The sequence below is a fragment of the Lotus japonicus genome, chromosome 2, assembly GCF_012489685.1.
Source record: "Lotus japonicus ecotype B-129 chromosome 2, LjGifu_v1.2".
NCBI lineage: Eukaryota > Viridiplantae > Streptophyta > Magnoliopsida > Fabales > Fabaceae > Lotus > Lotus japonicus.
This window is the reverse complement of record NC_080042.1, coordinates 67046618-67069540: the sequence shown is the minus strand read 5'-3', so window position 1 is coordinate 67069540 and position 22923 is coordinate 67046618. Positions and strand designations below refer to the sequence as shown.

The 22923-nt window shown below is 41.6% G+C and overlaps 1 protein-coding gene across 1 annotated transcript in view; it reads left to right on the top strand.

The window, feature by feature from the left end:
* Positions 1-20303: 20303 nt before the first annotated feature.
* The window catches only part of LOC130736895 (uncharacterized), a 31332-nt gene continuing 28712 nt past the window's right edge, over positions 20304-22923 (top strand). Inside the window, exons 1-2 of the mRNA XM_057588668.1 lie at positions 20304-20315; positions 20513-21316. Of these exons, the coding sequence (XP_057444651.1) occupies positions 20304-20315; positions 20513-21316 (816 nt within the window). The remainder of the gene's footprint in view (positions 20316-20512; positions 21317-22923) is intronic.

Below are 22923 nucleotides of genomic sequence, written 5' to 3'. Positions count from 1 at the left end.
GAAGTTCTGAAGACCAGAAGCTCTGAAGGATCAGAAGCTCTGAAGGATCAGAAGCTCTGAAGGTCCAGAAGCTCTGAAGGTCCAGAAGTTGAGTAGTGAAGATTCTGAAGTCCAAGAGTAAGCTGGCTCTGAAGACCAAGTACTTCTCCTCTGTGTCCAGAAGCAGAAGGTACAAATGTCAGAGGATCCAAGTTTCCCTCTAACTCTGATCACCAAGCTTCACAAGTTCCAACATGACGCGTCGCTCTGATCAGAAGTCAACTAGGATAAAGGTCATGTAACTATCCAAAGTACAAAAGCAATTGTACTATTCCTGACGACCTTACCTAACTTATTTAGCCACAGCAGAACCTGGAAAACCCAGATCTACCCTCCAACGGTAGCATTCCATGCAAACTTCCAAACCGTAATCCTTGGAGTATATAAAGAGGCTGAAGATGAAAGATGCCGCCTAAGAAACTTTGTTCAAGTTCACGCGATATTCAAATATTATCTTAAGCAATCTTTCTTCATATTGTACTTATTGTGTTTACTATTAGCTTTCTGAGAAGCAATTCTTTGTAAACCCAAACTTTCAAACAGTTGTTTGTTTTTTTTCCTTAAAGAGACCAAGGTTGGTCGGATCCTTGAGAAGACTAAGAGAGTGAATCTTAGTGATAGCTAAGTAATTGTATTGTTAGTCACTTTGCAGGTTGCAAGTGCAATTGTAACAAACTTTGATTAGTGGATTGCCTTCATTCTAAGAAGGAAGAAATCACCTTAACGGATGGACTGGATTAGCTTGAGGGATTTATCAAGTGAACCAGGATAAAATCATTGTGTGCTTTCCTCAACTCTTATCTTAGCACTTTTATCTTCGGTGTTTGAAGAGATTTATTAAAATCTCAAGTGGGAAAAGTTTTAGATTGAAAACACTATTCAAACCCCCCCCCTTTTATCGTTTTTCATACCTTCAATTAGTATAAGAGCGCAAGTTCTGATTACCACACCTAACAGTGTTCAGTGATCCGGGCCGGTGTGAAAAACTGAGATGGCTACCACCATTGAAGCGCAAAAAGATGTCTACAGTGCAAAGCCTCCTATGTTCGATGGTCAAAGGTTTGAGTACTGGAAAGACAGGATCGAAAGCTTTTTCTGGGCTTTGATGCAGATCTCTGGGATATTATAGTGGATGGCTACGAGCGTTTAGTTGATGGTGATGGCAAGAAGATCTCCAGAACAGAGATGACTGCTGAGCAAAACAAGCTTTACTCACTGCATCACAAAGCTAGAACTATTCTTCTTAGTGCTATTTCTTATGAAGAATACCAAAAGATTACATATCGCGAGTATGCTAAGGGTATCTTTGATTCCTTGAAGATGACCCATGAAGGAAACAAGAAGGTGAAAGAGTCAAAGGCGTTGTCCTTGATCAGGAAGTATGAATCCTTCCAAATGGAACCCAGTGAGTCCATTGAGGATATGTTCTCCAAATTTCAGTTGCTCATTGCTGGAATAAAACCCTGCAACAAAAGTTACACCGCTGCTGATCATGTCATGAGGATTCTTAGAGGTCTTCCTGAAAGCTGGATGCCTTTGATAACTTCCTTGGAGCTCACAAAAGATTTTGAGAAGATGAGTTTGGAAGAACTCATAAGCATACTGAAGTGTCATGAACGGAAGCGTGCTGAACATCAGGATCAGAAGAAGAAGTCTATAGCCTTGAAATCCAAATCTGAAAAGGCTAAAGCTCTCCAAGCTGAAGAAAAAGAATTTGAAGAAAACTCTAAAGATTCTGATGAAGATGAGCTAACCTTGATCTCCAGAAAGCTTAACCGCATCTGGAAGAACAGGCAGAGCAAGTACAGAACTTCTGGAAAGACTAATGGAAAGAATGAATCCTCTTCTGGTCAGAAGAAGTCTTAATCAAAGGAAGTCACATGTTTTGAATGCAAAGAATCAATGCACTACAAGAGTGATTGTCCAATGCTGAAAAAGGACAAGAAGCCAAAGAAGCATTTCAAAGCTAATAAAGGTCTCATGGTGACTTTTGATCAATCAGAGTCAGAGGATGTTGACTCTGATGGAGATGTTGTTGAAGGACTCATGGATATTATCAAGAACAAGGAAGCAGAGTCAAAAGAAGCAACTAACTCTGAATCTGCATTAGAGGAAGATCTAGACTCTGACGATGAAAATGAGGTATTCGCTTCTTTCTCAACCTCTGAACTTAAATGTGCTTTGTCTGATATCATGGATAAATATAACTCTCTCATGACTAAGCAAAAAAAGTTGAAAAAGGATTTCTTTCCTGTTTCGAAGACTTCTACTGAACATGAGAAAATTATTTCTGAGTTAAAAGATAATAATCATGCTTTAGTAAACTCTAACTCTGTGCTTAAAAACCAGATTATTAAGTTAGAAGAAGTTGTTACTTGTGATGCCTCTGATAATAAAAATGAAGCCAAATATGAAAAATCTTTTCAAAGATTCCTAGCTAAAAGCGTAGACAGAAGCTTGATGGCTTTAATGATCTATGGCGTAAGCAGAAATGGAATGTGTGGCATTGGCTATTCTGGACCCAGTAGAAATGAGCCTCCTATGCCTAAGGCTAAACCTCTGTATAAACATTTTGTATCCTCTGGTACTATATTACCTGAACCATTGCCTGTTAAAGTTGCTAACCCCCCTCTTAAAAAGGGAATCTCTTTATGCTTAAATATCATGCTCAAATTCCTTTAGATTATCATGTTGAGAAACCCAAGGTTGTCAGAACCTCTGGTGTAACTAACAAGAAAGGACCCAGAAAATGGGTACCTAAGGAAAAGATTATCTATGTTGCAGATATCCTTGATCGCTCCACTGAAACATCAATCATGGTATCTGGATAGTGGATGCGCACGTCACATGATGGGAGAAAGGCGTATGCTCCAAGAGCTAAAACTTAAGCCTGGAGGCGAAGTTGGTTTTGGTGGCAATGAGAAGGGTAAAATTGTTGGCTCTGGTACTATTGATGTTGATAATAGTCCATGCATTGATAATGTTCTGTTGGTAGATGGCTTAAATCATAACTTTTTGTTTATAAGTCAATTAGCTGATAAGGGTTATGATATTATCTTCAATCAAAATTCTTGCAGGGTTGTAAGTCAGATCGATGACTCTGTTCTGTTTTGTAAGACCCAAATAAATTAAGCATTTAATCAACTAGTTATTTATCGGCTTAAGGGCAATGAGCGCTATTTATTGCGTCTTGTTTGTTTATATAATTATGAACGTGTTATTAATATTATTATATTACTAAATAAATAAAAAAAGAAAAAGTTGAAAGAATGGAAAGTCACGTAGATGACTAAAATAAAAGGAAACCCCCATGCAATTTTTGCAGCAACAGCAGTTTTAATTTAACAGCAACAGCAGCAGCAGCATAAAATAACAGTAAGAGCAGGGTCAAAGAGACACTACAGCAGCCACAACCAACAATACCAGCAGCAGCAACGTCACAACTACAGTAAATTCACACAACAGCAACAGCAGCAGCCGCAAACGACAGAAAAACAACAGCAATCATCCTCAATGACAACAGCAATTCAGTGACACCAGCTGCACATCCACATGATCTTCACACCTATCTTTCTTTTTCATGAGCAGCGATTACATATCCAACACCAAAGATGAAATATATCACTACCTACTACTTCCCCAATGGAAACAAGTCATGCGTTGCCAGCAAATTGACATCCAAAACTAGCCCATAAAGACACCAAAGTCCAAACACATGTACTCATAGACGCATTAGCCTAAGTGTCTTGCATCCTTCATCCATCAATTTGTACCCTCCCATTTTTTCTTCCTAAACCCTCCGTGTGTGCATTGACAGAGAAACGTATCCCTACTACCACGGAAGCAATCAATGACTCCAAAACCAGTATAGCAGCACATAACAGCAACAATACAACAGTAGCAAACACATGATCCTTCAAACGAAGCAAAATACAGATGGCACTCCCCATTAGTATGTGGCCCGTATATATTGCCTACCAAAACACTCCTGATCAATATTCAGAATTTTCCTCTACACGACACATATGTAGACATTGTATGTCACTCAATTTCACCTCCTGCAGCTATATAAACTCAGGACATTCCATGTGAGCCAAGGACCTAGCATATCAACTAAGATGAGGATGATTTATACGAATTTGAGCTTCCAAGCCTTTGATCATCAACGCCTCTGACCCTCATGCTTTCAAACCCAATTGTTTCCCTAACAACCAAGTGCTCTGCGCGCGCGTCGTCACGCCATCTTCCCCTTGAATTGGCTCTAAAAAATCAGCAGGTAATGGTTTTTGTTTGTTCTTGCTACCCTTTGGGCGTCCCCGTTGAGAACTTTTCTTGGATGAGTTTGTTTGAGGAGAAAGCACCACAGGCGGACTTCTCAAAATTGGAGATTCAGCGCAGGCAAGAGGCAAGGATGGCGAGTTCTGAACCACCACAGGCGAACCGGACTCACGCAGCGGGGAAGATGCAACAAATTCCTTTCTGACCTGTTGCCTCACTATCTGATGCGCTGAAGTGTGAACAAAAGTTGGCGTTGTTTCACTCAAACGTGAAGTTGTTGGAAAATAGTTTTTCTCATTAAACGCTTTTGCCAAACAGGTCTGCTCCCTTACTGGTAAAAACACGTTATTTTGGCTAGCAGGTGCAGGCAAACACGTCTGGTAAGCTGGGTCCCAGTAAACAGGATAAGGAGGCCAATAGAGATTTGTTGCCAAAATTAAATCTTGTGAATTAAAAGAATAACTTGTAACTGCAAATTTTGGGGCATAATTATAGGAAGGTGGATTCACTATTTTTTTTTTGTTTAAAATTTGAATCCCTTTATCAAATTCCTCCTTTTCTTTAATAAGCTTTTTCCATGCCTGAATCTCCTCCCCTGTATAGCCTGAATCGACCAAGTCTTGTAACTGCCTCCTATCTTGCGTGTCTGACAACTCTACATTCAAATTCGAAATTCCATTCAATTTCGACGCTTCTACCACCGTAAAACGCTGCTGCTCCGCCACCAAAGTATCGACGTCATGTTCGCCAGACTCATCTCCAGGAATTTCATGGTCGTCCCTCCCCTGATCAAAACACAAATCATCATCATCCCCAGAATCAACATCCTCAGCAGATTCATAATCTTTTTCTGGCACAAACTTGGAATTATCATGAACGACATCCTCCGCACCTTTGTCATCTGAATTTTCCTCATCCGCCGATACACAGGGGCGGACCCACATAGAGCTGAGGGGGTTTAGTTGAACCCCTTGAAAAAAAAAATATTCCTACTTACCCCCTTATAATGATTTTTTTTGAACCCCCCTGAAATTTAATAATTGCACCCAGGCCCCAGCCACCCAGACCCCACTCAGTCACTCACTCGGTCACTCCTTTCTCTCTCTCTCTCTCACGCACTCATTCTCTGGTTCACGTCACCTTACTCACGATTCACGAACGCACCACCACCAATCCACCACAGCACCACCGGCCGCACAACGCACCACCATGGCACCACCGGCACCGATACCTTCTATCTCTGCTGCTGTTGAAGGTTAGTTAGGTACTTAGGTTTAGGTATTGGAAAACCCCAAAATTTAAAACCCCAAAATTGAAAACCCAAAAATTGAAAACCCCTTGATCTGTAGTTTATTGCCTTGATCTGAGGTTGCTGATACTTAATCTTCAACCTTTGTTTCTGAATTCTGATGGCCCTGTTCGGCTGTTCCTTCCTCTGCTCTGTTTTCCCTTTTGCTGCTTTGTTCCCTTTTATCTTGCTGTTTTGTTTGAAATCAAAGTGGGAATGTGGAATCAGATTTTGAAATCAGTCAGATAAGGGCCTGGCAATGGCTGGTCCAACCATTATTATGCATTAGAGCATTGTGATAGCAGACCCCAATCATTACACTGGATGAGTAGGTGGTGTATCTGGCTCCTGTTTATTCGCTTATTGTTGTTGTGGGGTGTGTGGAAGGTTGATTACACCACTAATTTTGGGTTGTGTGGATTGTTGATTGGTGCCTTGGAATGCTTGCTAGTTGCAAGGGATACTGATCTATGATTTGTGCTGCTTATCACACGCTGGCTATCTCCTAGGAGCTCGTTGGTCTTTATTTATTTTTATCCCTTTTTCCTCCTTGTAATCTCTCTGGTTTGGGCTTTGTTTTTGCCCTGTTTCTCATTCCTGCTTTTCTGTTCTTCTTAGTTCTTTTCTATTCTATTTACTTGTAATTTACCATGGGTGGTACCCCTTGTGCCCTTCAATACAAGTATTTGGCTTACCCGAAAAAAACTAGTCTTACTGTTTTATTTTATATCGCTGTCCTACATGTGTTGAAGCATCTCTAATTTGTTCCTTGGTTTCCCCAAATAGGTAGGCAGTGCAGCAGCTTATTTGCTTTGTTCTCTTGGCTTCTTCAGTTCTTGTTATTTCCTGGCTCAATTTAAGGTAAGTCTCCAAACTGTTTGAGGGATTGAGTGAGTGAATAGAAAATAGAACTATACAGGTCAATGATTGTTGATACTAAGAAATCTCACTATTTATAAGTGCAAAGCTTGTGTTCTACTTGATGGATTGAATCGAGGTTTGCCTAAGTTGGGAATTGGACGGAGTCGGGGTGGTATTGGTGGTAAGGATGGAAATTGAGGTCGAAAGAGCATTGAGAGCAAACAATGTGGGACTCTGGATTTCTAATTTGCCATATAGGCTTCATATGAACTCTGTATTTTGATTAATTGAACATATCCTTGAATTGTAGTTGATAAATCCATTAGCTATTTGGTTTATCTCATCTTAATTTGGTTGATATAGTTCCATGAGTTGACCAGCTGAGGATATTTGTCAAGTGGAGAAACAATATATATTGATTGGAAACTCTCCTATAGTTTGATGTAGAGAGCTTAGAGGACCGTAAAACTACTACAAGATTAGATACTTTACCTGCTGTTAATCAAATCATCTTCATCACTTAATGTATGTTTTTGTAACTTTGTTCTTAAACATTGGTCACTGTTGACTGCTTATACAAACTGGCATTTGTGTAAATGCATGTTAGTTGATCTTTAAAATTCTTTTTAAGCCAAAAATTTAAATATTTTCCCCAAAAAAAAAAATAAGGGATCAGAATTGTCAAGAGTTCAATAAGGGACTACAAGATGTGGATTGAAACATTTTATTTATATATGAGATCATCTACAGTTTGTTTAAATCGGTAGATTATCTTAATCCTTTTCTAGAGTAATTATGCAAAGCTTTATTATTGTTCATTTGAAAATTTTGAACCCCTTGACCCCGGGGTCCTGGATCCGCCACTGCCGATACATACTCTTTAACTGGTGTTGATGGCATTACTTCTACACTCCCATAATCATATGTAACCTCATCTTTTTCAATCAGTACAATGCAAGATGTGCCTTCCACATCAACAGACATACTAAAACAGTTCTACAACGGATGATTCATTCGCACTAAAATTCTAGCATAATCCGCCCGGTGTCGAAACTGCGTTGCGTTATAAGACATAATATAGCTTCCTAGCCTATTTCCAACAGCTTTAAAGAAAGGCTGGACCCATAGCCCTAAAGGAACCTGCCATAAGCGAATCCATACAAAGTGTGATGCCCCAAACGACAATACAGTACACGGTTTTACTCCAATCAGATGCTGTTCTAAGAAATCCCGACACTCTGTAACTGTATCCTGCATTTCTTCTTTATTTTCAAACTCAAGCAACACTTCATTTTCCCCCAAAGGTATGAGTCTAAAATTAAACAGACCAATCCATCTAAAAGACTCCTGCAAAACATTAACACTCATGGATTCAATTGTATGCGCCTGAGCGCATCTAGCAACCCATCCCTCATCCAGATCAGAAGAATTGAAATTCAAATGAAAACTCTCCTGCCATTGAGATTTCTCCTTCTGTTTATTTGATTTCTCCTTGCACTGTAAATTGGCTTCATGTTCGCGCACCAGAGGCTGCTGTTTTGGACGCCATATCTTCCCCTGAATTTCATAACGATGTCGTTGCGGTTGCGGTTGCGGTGACGACACCTTGGACACCATGGCAGGGCGCTGAAATTTGGCTTTCTGTACTATAAGGTAATTCCCCTCCAAACGCAACCCATTAAACATTTGGATCGCCTTCCAAGCCTCAGCATCTGTATGAAACCGAACGAAACCAAAACGGAAACGCCGGCCAAACTTCTTCTTCTGTTGAATAAACACATCCCTCAAACTCCCTGCTTTTCCAAAAATTGATCTGAGTTTGGCCAACGTAGCACGATCTCCTAAACCATCAACGAACACAGAGAAAGATGTCAAACGCGAACCATCAAACCTTCTTTTGTCCATGTTCTAAGATTGCACGCGTTGTTGTTTTTGTTGTCGTCCTGGACTCCCAGCAGCTCCAAACAACCAGGTGTTGCCTTGATAGCCTCTGCGTGGATAGTCTTGGCTTCCCCATTGCTGATATCGTCCATTCCAACCTTGCTTCCAATGCCCTGAGCTCGCCAATGTCTCCCGTTGTTGCCGCTGCGATGGCGGAAACCATCGTGATGGAGGGGCTCGTGCAGAGCTTCTCTCTACCCTCTCTCATAGTCTTTTAAGTTTAAAATTTTCGTTTATTATTACAATTTGAAATTTGAAAATAAGTATCAAATTGTGTAGCAAAATTTGTTTTTTGTATTTAATACGTTTCCTAATTTAAATCAATCTTAATTTAATTGTATTAAAATATTTTATACTAGTTGGAGTTGCTTTCCTAATTTAAATCAATCTTTCTTTAAGTTTGATTGAGAGTAAAGTAAATGTATTTTAAAAACAATGAATGTGGTTGAATATAATGTGGTTTATAAGAATGATTTTACCAATAATTGATTAACACTTGCTAATTTATTGATTTATATTTGAGTTTAATTTATTATTTAATTTATTTATTTATACTCTTTTGTCATCTGTGCATGACGCGAGATCAATATTAGTTATCCAGTATTAGACGTCAAAATTAACTAAAAGCTTACGTGGCATTTCAATACATGTCCAATTTTTGCAACACACATACTAAATGAGCATAGAACACAAACAAAAATGGGAGAAGGAAAACTTTTATTCAAATACAAAGGATCTTTTTACCTATGTTTGGAATGAAAAAAGTGGCATAAATACATATAGTAATTCCAGCAAACAATTCCAACAACTTAATTCTTATACATTGAGAGTTCAAAAAAAAAAAATTCTTATACATTGAAAGAAATAATAGTCCGCATAATTATAATCAATGAGTCTTTATTTACTTGATTTGTTGACCATTATTTCTTGGAGAATCTTCTCTCTTAAATGGCTGGGTATCTTTAATAAGTATGAGCTTTTATTTTATCCGAGGTGACATCAAAACCAAACTCTAGCACATTACGATTTCCCTACTCTGTCTAGCAAGAGTTGTACGTACAATAAGAATACTGTAAAATTGCTGAGCATGTGATTTGTTCTTCTCCTGAATTCTCTTTTGTTCGTTTTTACCTTTCTTTTGATTTTTCTTGTTGCATAATTCAACAAGTTTATCTGCTTGGATCACATTGATAATTCCCTAGTGTAGGGGATTCAAACACCTCGATTGCACTGGTAGTAGAGCGAGAAATCACAAATAAAGCACACAACATCTTTGGTCACGCAGTTCGGCCAAATTGCCTACCTCTGCGGCTATAGAGTAGCTATAGCTCCTTTGTATTACTTGTGGCATGAAGCATGTGGTACCAAGTACAACTTTTAGGGTTACATTTTTATCCTATTTATAATGGATTATATTGATCTCTATTTTACAATAAAATCCTAATAAATCCTATAACAATCCCTTAAAACCTTTTACAATCCACATTAAATCAAATCCTAATAAACTAAAGATTTTAGCCCAAAATATAATGAGCCAAATCTCAACAATCTCCACCTTGGCGAATTCCGGACTCCCCTATGAAGATCTGCTACTTTAGTTTCATGATTCTGATTTCTGGGATTGAACTCCACCTTGCTCAACGCCCTGTTGCTTCACTCCTCCACTTTGGTATCCATCCACTTCTCCTTCCCTGGCGTGGTCATCGCCTCTTGAAAGTAGACAGATCTCCACCTTGTTTCGTGTCTTTCTAATCCGTCGGTTTCTCCTCTCACAACGACTTCTGCAATCCTTGTGGACCTCCCTTCGCAGCGGAAGATATCAGTCGTCACTATGGTTACTAACCATTTGCCCCTCCGCATAAGTTACCCGACCGTTACCATGGTTACTAACCATCGACCCCTCTGCGGAAGTTGTCCAGCCGTTACCATGGTCCCACGAACCATCGGCTCTGATACCACTTGTAGGGGATTCAAGCACCTCGATTGCACTGGTAGTAGAGCGAGAAATCACAAATAAAGCACACAGCATCTTTGGTCACGCAGTTCGGCCAAATTGCCTACCTCTGCGGCTATAGAGTAGCTATAGCTCCTTTGTATTACTTGTGGCATGAAGCATGTGGTACCAAGTACAACTTTTAGGGTTACATTGTTATCCTATTTATAGTGGATTCTATTGATCTCTATTTTACAATAAAATCCTAATAAATCCTATAACAATCTCTTAAAACCTTTTACAATCCACGTTAAATCAAATCCTAATAAACTAAAGATTTTAGCCCAAAATATAATGAGCCAAATCTCAACACCTAGAAAAAAAGATAGGGATAAATCATGGAAAAGAAAAATGATGTTTCCATCTACGCTTTAATAATTGATCGAATAAGCCACTTTGTATATTAAGGAAGACTTTTTTTTTACAAATTAAACTAAACTTGTCAGTTTTAACCCAAAAGCATAGATGATTAAAAGCTTCCATTGGCATTGGTATATATTTTGAATTTTTTTTTATGAAATGTACATACTGCATTTGAGGAACCATTGGATGAGAGGAACCTTTTTTGGACTATTGAACACACATCTCTATTATGAATATCTCTAAGTATCATCTCCTGCAAGACCTCTATACGTACAACATCTGTTATCCTTTGTTCAGTTGTAACCTTTTCTAGTTGCTCACTGTTGTGATACACTGGTAGAGTTTATTCCCATGTTTATCTAATATTAATACTTCTATTTTCAAAAAGAAATACTCCCTTTTCCGTTTCTTATTATAAGTCCATTTTACCTAAATATCTAGGATTAAGAAAAGTGGTTAAAGTTAGTTAAGTGCAATAAATTTGTAAGACTTTTTAATTAACTTTACTAAATTATCCTTACTTATAAAAACTTCAATTATAATTCTCAGTCCAAATTAATATCCCACTATATCTCTAGAATTGTACTCCATATAATGTATTTAATTAATACTCTTGTAGTCCACTAAGTAATCCAATAGATGAAAAACTTGAATTTGTAGAGTTAAGGTTAGTGAATGATAGTGGCATTGGAAATAGACTAAAATATGAAAAACTGAAATATTAAGTTTTAAATGTAAGGGTAAGTTTGGAAAAAACTAATCAATGCTACCTAAATATTTGAAATGGACTTATATTTAGGAACAAAAAAAACTCTAAAAAATGGTCTTATAATAAGGAACGGAGGGAGTAATTCTTGTTGATGAATTGGATATAGTAACTTTAATAAGAGTTATTCATGGAGTAATTTGATTCCTCATTAGACACATGCACACACGCGCACTCAGCACGCACGCACTCACATATGCATGCACGCGCGTTCGTGCGTACGTGCATGCACATAGTTGTAATCGTGTGAGATCTCTCTAGGCTTTTCTTTTAAATTTTCTATCTCTGTAATACTTTAATCTCAATTAAGAGTGTTTGTTTGAAAAAACATATTATTAACAAACAACTTCATGGCAACTTGTAAACTTGGATAAGTCTTTGTAGATTTTTTTTAGATTAGAAAAATTATATTAATAGCATCTACATCCATCATACTCACTAAAATATCTACATATCATTTTTTCATTTTCCTATGATGCCACATCATCTACCCCATTTTATAAACTTTTTACTCCAACCCAATAACTCTTAAAAGTTTCTATAGTGCATTCCACTATTAACATCACATTTGTATATTTTATTATTTATCTTCATTTTAATTAATTGTAAGTGCTCGTAATAAATGCAAGCTCATCTTTCAAGTCTAGTGTGGAGTATCTATTCCCACATACTCATCTTTGCCATGTTGGAATTGAATACGTACTTCAATGGTAATAGATACTTATATGAGTATGTATTTAATATTAGATACTACCATTGGAGATGCTCTAATGAAGTATGAGGGGTAGTTCAACCCATAAAAAGTGTACAACAAACAAGGAAAAAGGGAACAATTAAAAAAAAAGGGAAAGGACCCAAAGCTCTGCCCTGCTACAACACAAGGAGAAACATAGCCGAGGCTAAAGAAACAAGCCAATAGAAAACAGAAAAGAAAGGCACCGAGAGGGAAAACACCACCGCTTGAACAGAACCAGATGTATAGGTGCCACGAGTATGGGAGTGAGCTAGTGGAGTGAAATAAACATCCAAGGGTGTAGTTGCCAATGATACAGGGAACAACTGAACCCTGTCAACCTTTCCTTCATCCAGCTCCAAGCTCTCTACTGCACCGGGTCCAACACTTTATCAACACTCGAGAGCTTGGAGAACTTAAGTGCTAAAGATAAGAGATAGAAAAGCACACAAGGATTTTATCCTGGTTCACTTGATAAATCACTCAAGCTACTCCAGTCCACCCGTTAAGGTGATTTCTTCCTTCTTAGAATGAAGGCAATCCACTAATCAGGTAAGAGTTACAACTGCACTTGAAACCTACAAGTGACTAACAATTACACTGACTTAGCTCACACTAAGATTCACTCTCTTAGTCTTCTCTAGGATCCGATCAACCTTGATCTCCTAAAGGAACTAAACAAACTGTTTATCAAAGAATTGTTTACAAGAGATTTGCTTCTAAAAAGCTAATAGTAAACTCAATGAATTTCAGATGAAAGAAAGCTTAGAAGAATTTGAATTTGTCTTGCGCGTATGTGAATGCTTCTAGCCGCTTCATTCAGTCTTCAGCCTCTTTATATACTCCAAGGATTAGGGTTGAGCGTTGCATGGGAAATGCTACCGTTGGAGGGCAGTTCTGGAAAATCCAGCTTCTGCTGTGTCTGAGACTGTTAGGTAGGTCGTCAGGAAGGTACAATTGCTTTTGTACTTGGATAGCGACTTGACCTTTAAACCTAGGAGACTTCTGATCAGGAGAAAGCTTCATGTTGGAACTTGTGAAGCCGGTTGATCAGAGTCAGAGGGAAAGCCCAGATCCTCTGACCATTGTTTCTTCTGATTCTGAACTCAGAGGGAAGTACATGGTCTTCAGAGTATCTTGCTTCTGGACATCAGAATTTCACTAATCAGCTTCTGGATCTTCAGAGTCTTCTACACCATTAGAATATCTGAGCCTTCAGTGTTTCTTGGTTATCAGACTTTCTGGATCTTCAGAACTTCTAGTGACTGAGTCCACATCAGAGTTTGTATAACTTCAGAACTTCTGAAGCTTTTCCACTGTTCATACTGAACATGGTGAATGCGAAAGCGTTGCTTGGGTCGCTCTTTAACACAGTGCTTCTGATTTGTGTGAGATTGAGTTGAGGTCAGAGCCTGTAAATAGCACACTCAGAAAAACACGTTAGAGTACCACAATTGTTCATATCAAAAGGTGAACTTGTAATCATCAAAACATAGAGTTGTACTACTAGATCAAAACTTGATCTTACAAGTGTATCTTTGAAATATCAACTGCCACTCGAAACGTCACCTCACATCATAGTCGCTGAATCCGAGCCCATCACACACAATAACTGCACGTCGCCTGCCCTTCACGCGCTCCCTTTAATGCAGCCATTCTCTTTCCTCATCATGGGGCACGTTCCCCCACCAACTGTTGTGGCCTCTCACACGTCCCTTCTCATTCCTCTTTCGAGCCTATAAAACTCCCATTATTCCCACCATTCACTTCTTTCACAAACTTATTCTCCATTCTTCACTCTTCCGAAAACCTCTGGCGAACCCCTGTTCCGGTACGTCTGCGACCTACTCTTCTTCTTTGCCCTTTGCTTCCTTCCCCGGTGAGTTTTCTCCTCCCATTTTTGCTTTTTCTTTCACTTATTCCTATGACTATCGCTCTCCCACCATGTCACCCAAACGACAAACCGATAACCCCCACCATGATACCAACTGTAACACCCCTTCAGCCTCCTCTTCTCATTGCGAATCATCGCCAGAAACGTTAGATGAAACCCCTCCTTTCGAGGGAGCCCCCCTTCTTGACTTCGAAGAGATTAGAGCCTACCGGCTTCAAACCTTCAGAACCCTCAAACGCCCTGTTCAAACTGCTCCTTCCCAAGACGCAATTGACCAAACCTCATATTATGACTCTTGTGACCCCATTACCAACTTAGGGCGCAAAACTGGAGGAATCTGCCCAGAGAATGTCTTCCGGGGCGGCGACTGTACAGACGCGGACCGCCCGTGGGTACACCGTGTAGACGGGGACGTCAAGAAGTCCCACTTCCTCTATGTTTACGAATACCTGTTTTAAGAAATTGGTGTGAAACTCCCCTTTTCACCCTTTCTCTGTCGGGTGTTGAGTGAGATCAACGTCGCTCCTTGCCAGCTGCATCCCAATGCCTGAGCCTTCATAAGGTGTTTTGAGATGCTCTGTGGCGCGATCCAACTCGAACCGTCACCCACCCACTTCTTTTACTTTTATGACGTTGACTCTAATTCTCTCCAATCTCGTAGTTGGGTCTCCCTGAAATCTCGTCCCGGGCGCAAACGCCTTAACCCTTACAAAAGCAACCCTAAGACGAGCTTTGCTTGCCGATATTTCCGCGTGATTGTTTATCCTGCCTATCTAGAAGCTTTTACCCTCCGAGACGGGACCGCCCTTTTCCCCTTTTATAGGACCGAGAAACCTCGCGGCATTCCCGACCCGCCTAAGAGATCCTTGTCCGAAGATGACAAAGCCATCATCTGTCTTCTTGCCAAGCTCCCCATCCTCGACTGTACGAATTCATCAAGGCCTCTAAAAATTCCTCCCTTACCCAATACCTAGGTGTCTGCCCGCTCGCCATCTACTCTCCATTAATAACTACAAACTTGTGTATCTCTTCCTCTACTTTCTCCTTTACATATTAATGAGTGTCTTTTTTTTAGGGAGTATGAACATCTCCAACGCTGAGCTCTTACGCGTTCTCGCCGCCAGGAGGGCTGCTCAATTCCCACCAACTCTCAATACTGAAGGAGGCAAGAGAAGTCGTCCCAAGGCGGATGCTGATGGTGAGGATTCCTAGCCCTCGCCTAAGAGACAAGTTGTGCAAACCCCTCCGTGAGTTGAGAACTCCGCCCAGGTGGACCCGGGGGGCGAGACTACTGCTCAATCCGCCCCTGGAAACGTCGTCGCCGCTATCTCCAAACTTGTGCAAAATGCATAGTCTTTTGCTCATCAGGGTGAGCTAGGGGCCCTACTGACGCCCCTTACTCGCTCAGTGAGCCCTGCTCCTACAGATCAGGCCTCGCCGCCGCCATCTCCTCAAAGGATTGGCCAACTTACTTCAACCTCTTCCCCTTCCCCCCACCAGGAAACTGGGGAGAGTCAGGCTCCGTCTTCAGAGGGAGAAAAACAAGGTTCCCCCGGTGACTGTCTTGAGGATTCCGCCGCGTTCCTTATTTCTCACCCTTTTTTTTGAGAAACTGAGGGTAAGGGAGATTGAGGGCCCCAGTCATTTGGCCCAGGAAGCCCTGACAAGCCTCCTTCATGCCGGGTGTTTGTTCGCATGAGCATCCCGAAGCCTCGAGCCCCCTACTGCTGAGACTGACAAGCTTCGTGAGGAAGTTGAAGAGCTATGCACCTCCAACCAGAAGGCCCATGAGTATCGGGATAAGTTTGTGGCTAAGTTGGCGGCTCAGGAAACCAAGCTGAGCAAGATTGAGGTTGAGATAGGCCAAGTCAGGGTTAAGTTGGGCTATCACGAATTGAGTATTGAGGAGCTGGATGTGGAGCTCACCGACCAAGCTGAAGTTGTAACCTCCAAGGATGAAGCCCTCGCCGCCGCCAATAAAGAACTTGACTTTCTGAGGGTGAGGTGTTGGTGAAGGACAAGGTTGTTGCTGATGCGAAGGTTGAGGCTAAGTCTAAGGCCATTGCTGACGTCGAGGATCAGGCTGAGGCTGATGCCAAGGCACTTTAAGACAGGCTGAGGTCTGAAGCTGCTGAGGTCGTGGTCGCCGAACGTGCGATCGGCTTCTTTCTCGCTAAGGACCAAGTAAAACACCTTTTCCCCAACCTTGATCTAGCGCCCATGGGAGTTTTCAAGGAGGTCACCCCTGCTGGCTTGGTCGGCCCGGAAGATCCTCCAGAAATTCTTACCTTTCAACCTGGGGTAGAAAACAATAACAACAATGAAATGTAACATAGTGCATTTAGTGTATTTCCTTTCGCCTCGCCTTGGCGCTTTGAATGAATGAAAATTTTTCTTTGCATCTGTTTCGCCTTGTGTTTTCTTTTAAATACGCCGTTTTATTTTATTTTTCCTGCGCTATTTCATACGCTTTTTATCTTAGCCCTGAATTACGTTTAACGATCTTGAATTGTGTGAGGGTTAAACTAGGACTTTTTTCTTAGTTTAATTCAACCAAGGTTTGGCACACAAAGAGTGTGGCATCGCCGGGCATGGACTTTACCCATTAGGTTTGGGGTGATCGGTCCCAATGACCATTTGAAGTGCCCAAGGCTTTGCCTAGTTAGAAATGCTCACGCTTATTCCGGGGAGGCTTGTTGGATAAGGAGCCTATCCCACACATTGCCAACAGATAACTACGATTGCGTCGGCCTTTCCGGAACGATTCCCAAACTTCAAAGGTTGTAATGGAATCGCCACCTTCAGGGAATTTTTATCACCGAGCAACCGCCGTAATTCAGTTTTTTCGATTGGTTAAATCAATCGTAACCAAATACCTTACTTGAAGAACCTTTGCGTTGTCATCAATACCAAAAATCGTGTCCAGATCCAGGTAGCCGCGCAACCAAACTTGTTCTCTGGAGAATCCCACCAAAGTTCTTGTGTACGACGTCAGGTCTTGATCTGTCAGCCCCAGCTTGTCGAACGCGTTGCCATAGATTATATCTGCCAAGTTGCCCTGATCTAGGAGTACTCGCCTTACGTTGAAACTATTGATCCTTACCACGACCACTATGTGATCATCCTTATGGGTCTTGATCCCTTCAAAATTATTCGACGACACTACTATATCCGGATGCTGGAAACCAAACTCAATCTTTTGTACTGAACTTACCGCTTTGACATGCCTTCGCCTCTCCGCCTGAGAGTCACCCCCGCCGCCGAAGCCTTCGACGATCGTATTGATGGTTCCAAATGGAAGTTCCAGTTCCTTGTTAAAGGTTTCCTCGGCTCCCTTCTTTCCAGTCGCCAATGTCTCCTTCCGATCTCTCGCCGGGGTTGAGCGACGGTTGTCATGTCGGCGCTCCTCTCATTGGCGGTCCCCTTGGTGGCGATCACCCTGCTGACGATCGCCCCGATCATACTGCTGTGAGCGTTCCGCCTTGATCAGCCTTTCAATTTCTTTCTTCATAGTGAAACAGTCATCAGTGTCATGGCCCGCCGAGCGATGATACTCGCACCATTTAGTCTTGTCTACCGCCTCTCGTGGCGGGCGCGCGTCTTGCTCGACCTCTGCAACTACATGCGTTGCTTTCACCTGGCGAAGCAAGTCTGTCAAATGTTCACTCAGGTCCTTGTGTGCTTCCTCTCGCCGACGTGATCCTTGCTGTTGCTAAGGGCGACGCCACTCAAAACTCTCTTTCTTCGGGTAAATATGCTCCTTAGCGTATTTCTCCGATGACTTACCTTTCTTCTCCCTTCGCTTGCTGTTTTCACCTTTTTTTCCCGGCCTTGCCCGTCCCTTTTCAGTTGTTCCACTTGTCTTCCATCTTTCTCCTTCTTCGAGCGCTTTCTTTTGAACGCGTCATCCTCCTCGTCCAAAATGTAGGTGTTTGCCCGCGCGCGAATCTCTACCATTGAATGAGCTGGCTTCCTGCTTAGCTTGTTGTTCAACATTCCAGGCAACAATCCATTCTTGAAAGCTCTCGCACAAGCGTGCGGTTCCAATTCCTCGATCTTGACAGCCGCTGCGTTGTACCTCGCCACATACTGTGTCAGAGTTTCTCCGTCTAACTTGCGAACGTTATACATGTCATAAATCGTGATTTGCTTGAGCTTGCTCGTAGAAAACTGAACTAGAAACTTTGAGGAGAAATTACGGAAGTTTGTGATAGATCCACGAGGCAGAGTCGTGAACCACGCCATCGCTGTGCCTTTGAAAATCGATGGAAACAATCTGCACTTCACCACGTCCGAAGCCGCACTAATCACCATCTTCGTGTTGAAATATAGAAGGGGTGATCCTTCAGATCTGTCTTTCCGCTGTAGGATTCCAAGACGAGATTCTTCATATTGTCCGGAATTGCGATTTCTCAGACCGCTCCTGAGAAAGGCTCGAATTCCGCTACGGCCTCCGCCTCTCGCACTCCCTCGTCCTGCTGCTCATGACGAAGGTAGTCAAGCTGCTCTTGCAAATAGTCATTCCGTTGATGAATGTTGTCGACGTTGCGGATCAAACGCCGCCAATCTCTGTGAGTAACTAGCCTCTGAGGCTGCGGTGATCCGTTTTCTACAAGGATCGGGGAGTTCTCCGGAGTGCTTTTCTGTGAAGGTGAGGATGGCGGAGTAGGCAGTGGAGGCGTTGGAGAAGGAGGAGGAGGAGGTGGTGGAGGCGGAGGAGGAGTCAGTTGCTCAGGCTGCTCGCGACGAACCTCCTCGCGACGCGGTCTTCCCTCACATGACGCGAGGGTGAACCGCGTCTCTGCTCTTGCCTCTCAATGCGTCGGCGACGACGCGTTTTCATCGAAAATCAACCGAAAACCAGAAAATCAAACTGAAAACGACTAGAACTCAAGGACTTCAACAGAATTCTGAACTTCTCTCGATTGTAAAAGCAATCCATGTAGTCTGGGAATCAAAATTCACCGTTCCCCACAGACAGCGCCAAATGTTCCAGCCAAGAACATAGAGAAATGGTATAGTACCTATAGTAGAGGGATTGCAACTAGAGAGGGAGTGTGTAACTACCTAGAGATAGGAAATAACCACTTAGAGAGAGAGAGAGAGAGTAACTGAATTTAGAGTTTTTTTATTGAGAAATGAACTCTGAGTCCCGTACATGTAGTAACCGCTCCCTATTTATAGGCTAGGGGATGGGCCTTGCGATATTAACTACCTCTATTTGGCCAGTTGGGCCTCGCGGGGGAGGCCCAACTCTGAGCTTGTGTGACCGCCACGAGGCGGGCAGCCCTGGGCGAGACCCTCTGGGGAGCTCGCCGAGTCCAAATAGGGTGGGGGCGTGGTACGCAATTTATGTAGAAAAATTATGTGTTTTTTCTCCTTGAATATAGGTCATGGTTAGGCATTCATAGGGAAGGTAAAAGCCATCCACAATTCTCTTCCGTCACCAATATCTCTTAAAAAATATTATCCTTGAAAGTGATTCATTGATAATAGTGAGATGAGTTTCTTCAGAGGAAAAGAGGCATTGGAAACCATTTAATGAGTTGAACTAAATTGATTTTCTGATGAGACAAGTGAAATGTGTGGAGATTAGACACACTTAGAGGGAAAGCAACATTGTTGCTGATTTTTTTGGCAAAGAAGGTGGTAATAGATTGGATCTCTTTGGAATTAAAATTGTAACTATAACTCTTCATGAGATAGATGTTCTCATGAGCTTATTTTCTTGGCATTATGCGAATATTTTTATTTCTTAATAAAAATATTTATTTTCACAATATATTGAAGTTCATGCATCCTGAATTCCAAGAATCCATAGCATCAATGAACAACCTTTTATTAAATAAAGTTTTAAATGTAATCATATACCACATTTTTCACCGGGCCCACCATAGAGAAAGGCTTGTCGATAGAAATATCCTTCATAACCATGGTACAACATGTCACAACAATTAGGTGTTGTATCACAATTTGACTTCATGTCCTTGGGTTTTACTTTGACTTCATTGTAATTTAAATCGACAATCTCAAGATTTGAAATGAAACCAGAGTTTTTGAATAACTCCTTAGGCAATCTACCACTACCCATTGGAGGACTAATCATATTGGGTAGAGCAAATGTTTCACCACCATATTTAATTAAAAATGAACCTTGACGTAAGTGAGTAAATATTTCTTTTGGCCAATACCCCAGTGCCACGTTATCGTCCCCACCAATGCACCACCAATTACCTGTGGATTTATCCTATAAATATTAAATCCGTTAAAAGATAATAAATAAGTTGACTACAAATGATATTAGCATTCATGTATCTAATGAAGAAATAAAATATTATAAAGCACATATAATATAGGTGACTCCTCCTGCTCGGCCTCCACCTCCTCCTTCTCCGACGCCTCCGTTGCCCTCATCGCCGTCCTCGCCAGAGCGGCAGAGGTCACCCACAGCATCAGGAGGAGAGACTCAGGCACCTCAGGCGCCGATCTCCAGCCAAGATTGGAGGCGTCTGATTAGTAGTATTGACGTTATACGACAACAAAACGAGTATCTTGAAGAGCAGCTAGAGTATTATCGCTTTGTGCAGCAAGATGAGGGAGAGCGCGAGGCAGAGTGTGTGGCGGAGTTCGAACCGTTTTCAGCGGCGGTGAGAGAAGTTGCCATTCCAGACAATATGAAGAATATAGTGCTGGAAACCTATAGTGGAAGGGCTGATCCCAAGAAGCACTTGCTGTATTTCAAGACGAAGATGGTAGTCAGCGCCGCTTCTGATGCGGTCAAGTGTAGGATGTTTCCAGCCACATTCAAAGGCACAACAATGGCGTGGTTCACGACTCTACCACGAGGATCCATCACGAACTTTCGTGGCTTCTCATCCAAATTCCTTGTCCAGTTCTCGGCGAGCAAAACTAAGCAGGTGACGATTGAAGATTTGTACAATGTGCGTCAATCTGAGGGCGAGACTTTGAAACAATACGTGAAGCGGTTCAGCGCCGCATCAGTAAAGATAGAGGAATTCGAGCCAAATGCCTGTGCCCCCGCCTTTAAAAACGGATTGCAGCCAGGGAAGCTAAATAGTAAATTGAGCCGAAAGCCAGCCAAGTCAATGGCGGAGGTGCGAGCCCGGGCGAACACGTACATACTTAACGAGGAGGATGATGTAAGATCAAGTTTTGATCTAGTAGTACAACTCTATGTTTTGATGATTACAAGTTAACCTTTTGATATGAACAATTGTGGTACTCTAACGTGTTTTTCTGAGCGTGCTATTTACAGGCTCTGACCTCAACTCAATCTCACACAAATCAGAAGCACTGTGTATAAAGAGTGACCCAAGCAACGCTTTCGCATTCACCATGTTCAGTATGAACAGTGGAAAAGCTTCAGAAGTTCTGAAGTTATACAAACTCTGATGTGGACTCAGTCACTAGAAGTTCTGAAGATCCAGAAGTTCTGATAACCAAGAAACACTGAAGGTTCAGATGTTCTGATGGTGTAGAAGACTCTGAAGATCCAGAAGCTGAATAGTGGAAACTCTGAAGTCCAGAAGCAAGAAACTCTGAAGGCCATGTTCTTCCCTCTGAGTTCAGAATCAGAAGATACAATGGTCAGAGGATCTGTGCCTTCCCTCTGACTCTGATCAACCGGCTTCACAAGTTCCAATATGAAGCATTCCCCTGATCAGAAGTCTCCTAGGTTTAAAGGTCGCGTCGCTATCCAAGTACAAAAGCTACTGTACCTTCCTGACGACCTACCTAACGTTCTCAGCCACAGCAGAAGCTGGATTTTCCAGAACTGCCCTCCAACGGTAGCATTTCCCATGCATCGCTCAACCCTAATCCTTGGAGTATATAAAGAGGCTGAAGACTGAAAGAAACGGCTAGAAGCAATACATACGCGCAAGACATATTTAAAATCTTCTAAGTTTTCTTTCATCTGAAATTCATTGAGTTTACTATTAGCTTTTTAGAAGCAAATCTCTTGTAAACAATTCTTTGATAAACAGTTTGTTTAGTTCCTTTAGGAGATCAAGGTTGATCGGATCCTAGAGAAGACTAAGAGAGTGAATCTTAGTGTGAGCTAAGTCAGTGTAATTGTTAGTCACTTGTAGGTTTCAAGTGCAGTTGTAACTCTTACCTGATTAGTGGATTGCCTTCATTCTAAGAAGGAAGAAATCACCTTAACGGGTGGACTGGAGTAGCTTGAGTGATTTATCAAGTGAACCAGGATAAAATCCTTGTGTGCTTTTCTATCTCTTTTCTTTAGCACTTAAGTTCTCGAAAGATTTGTCTAAATCTTTAAGGTGGAAGTTTTATATTGAAAACGTTATTCAAACCCCCCCTTTCTACCGTTTTTCATACCTTCAATTGGTATCAGAGCGCAAGTTCTGATTACCACACCTAACAGTGTTCAGTGATCCGGGCCGGTGTGAAAAACAATGGCTGCCACCACCAGTGAAACTCAAAGAGATGGTTACAATGCAAAGCCTCCTATGTTCGACGGTCAAAGGTTCGAATATTGGAAAGATAGACTGGAAAGTTTCTTTCTGGATTTCGATGCAGATCTCTGGGATATTATTGTGGATGGCTACGAGCGTCCAGTTGATGCAGATGGCAAGAAGATCCCAAGGTCAGAGATGACTGCAGATCAAAAGAAGCTGTACTCACAACATCACAAAGCAAGAGCAATTCTTCTAAGTGCTATTTCCTATGAAGAGTACCAGAAGATTACAGATCGTGAGTTTGCAAAAGGCATTTTCGAATCTCT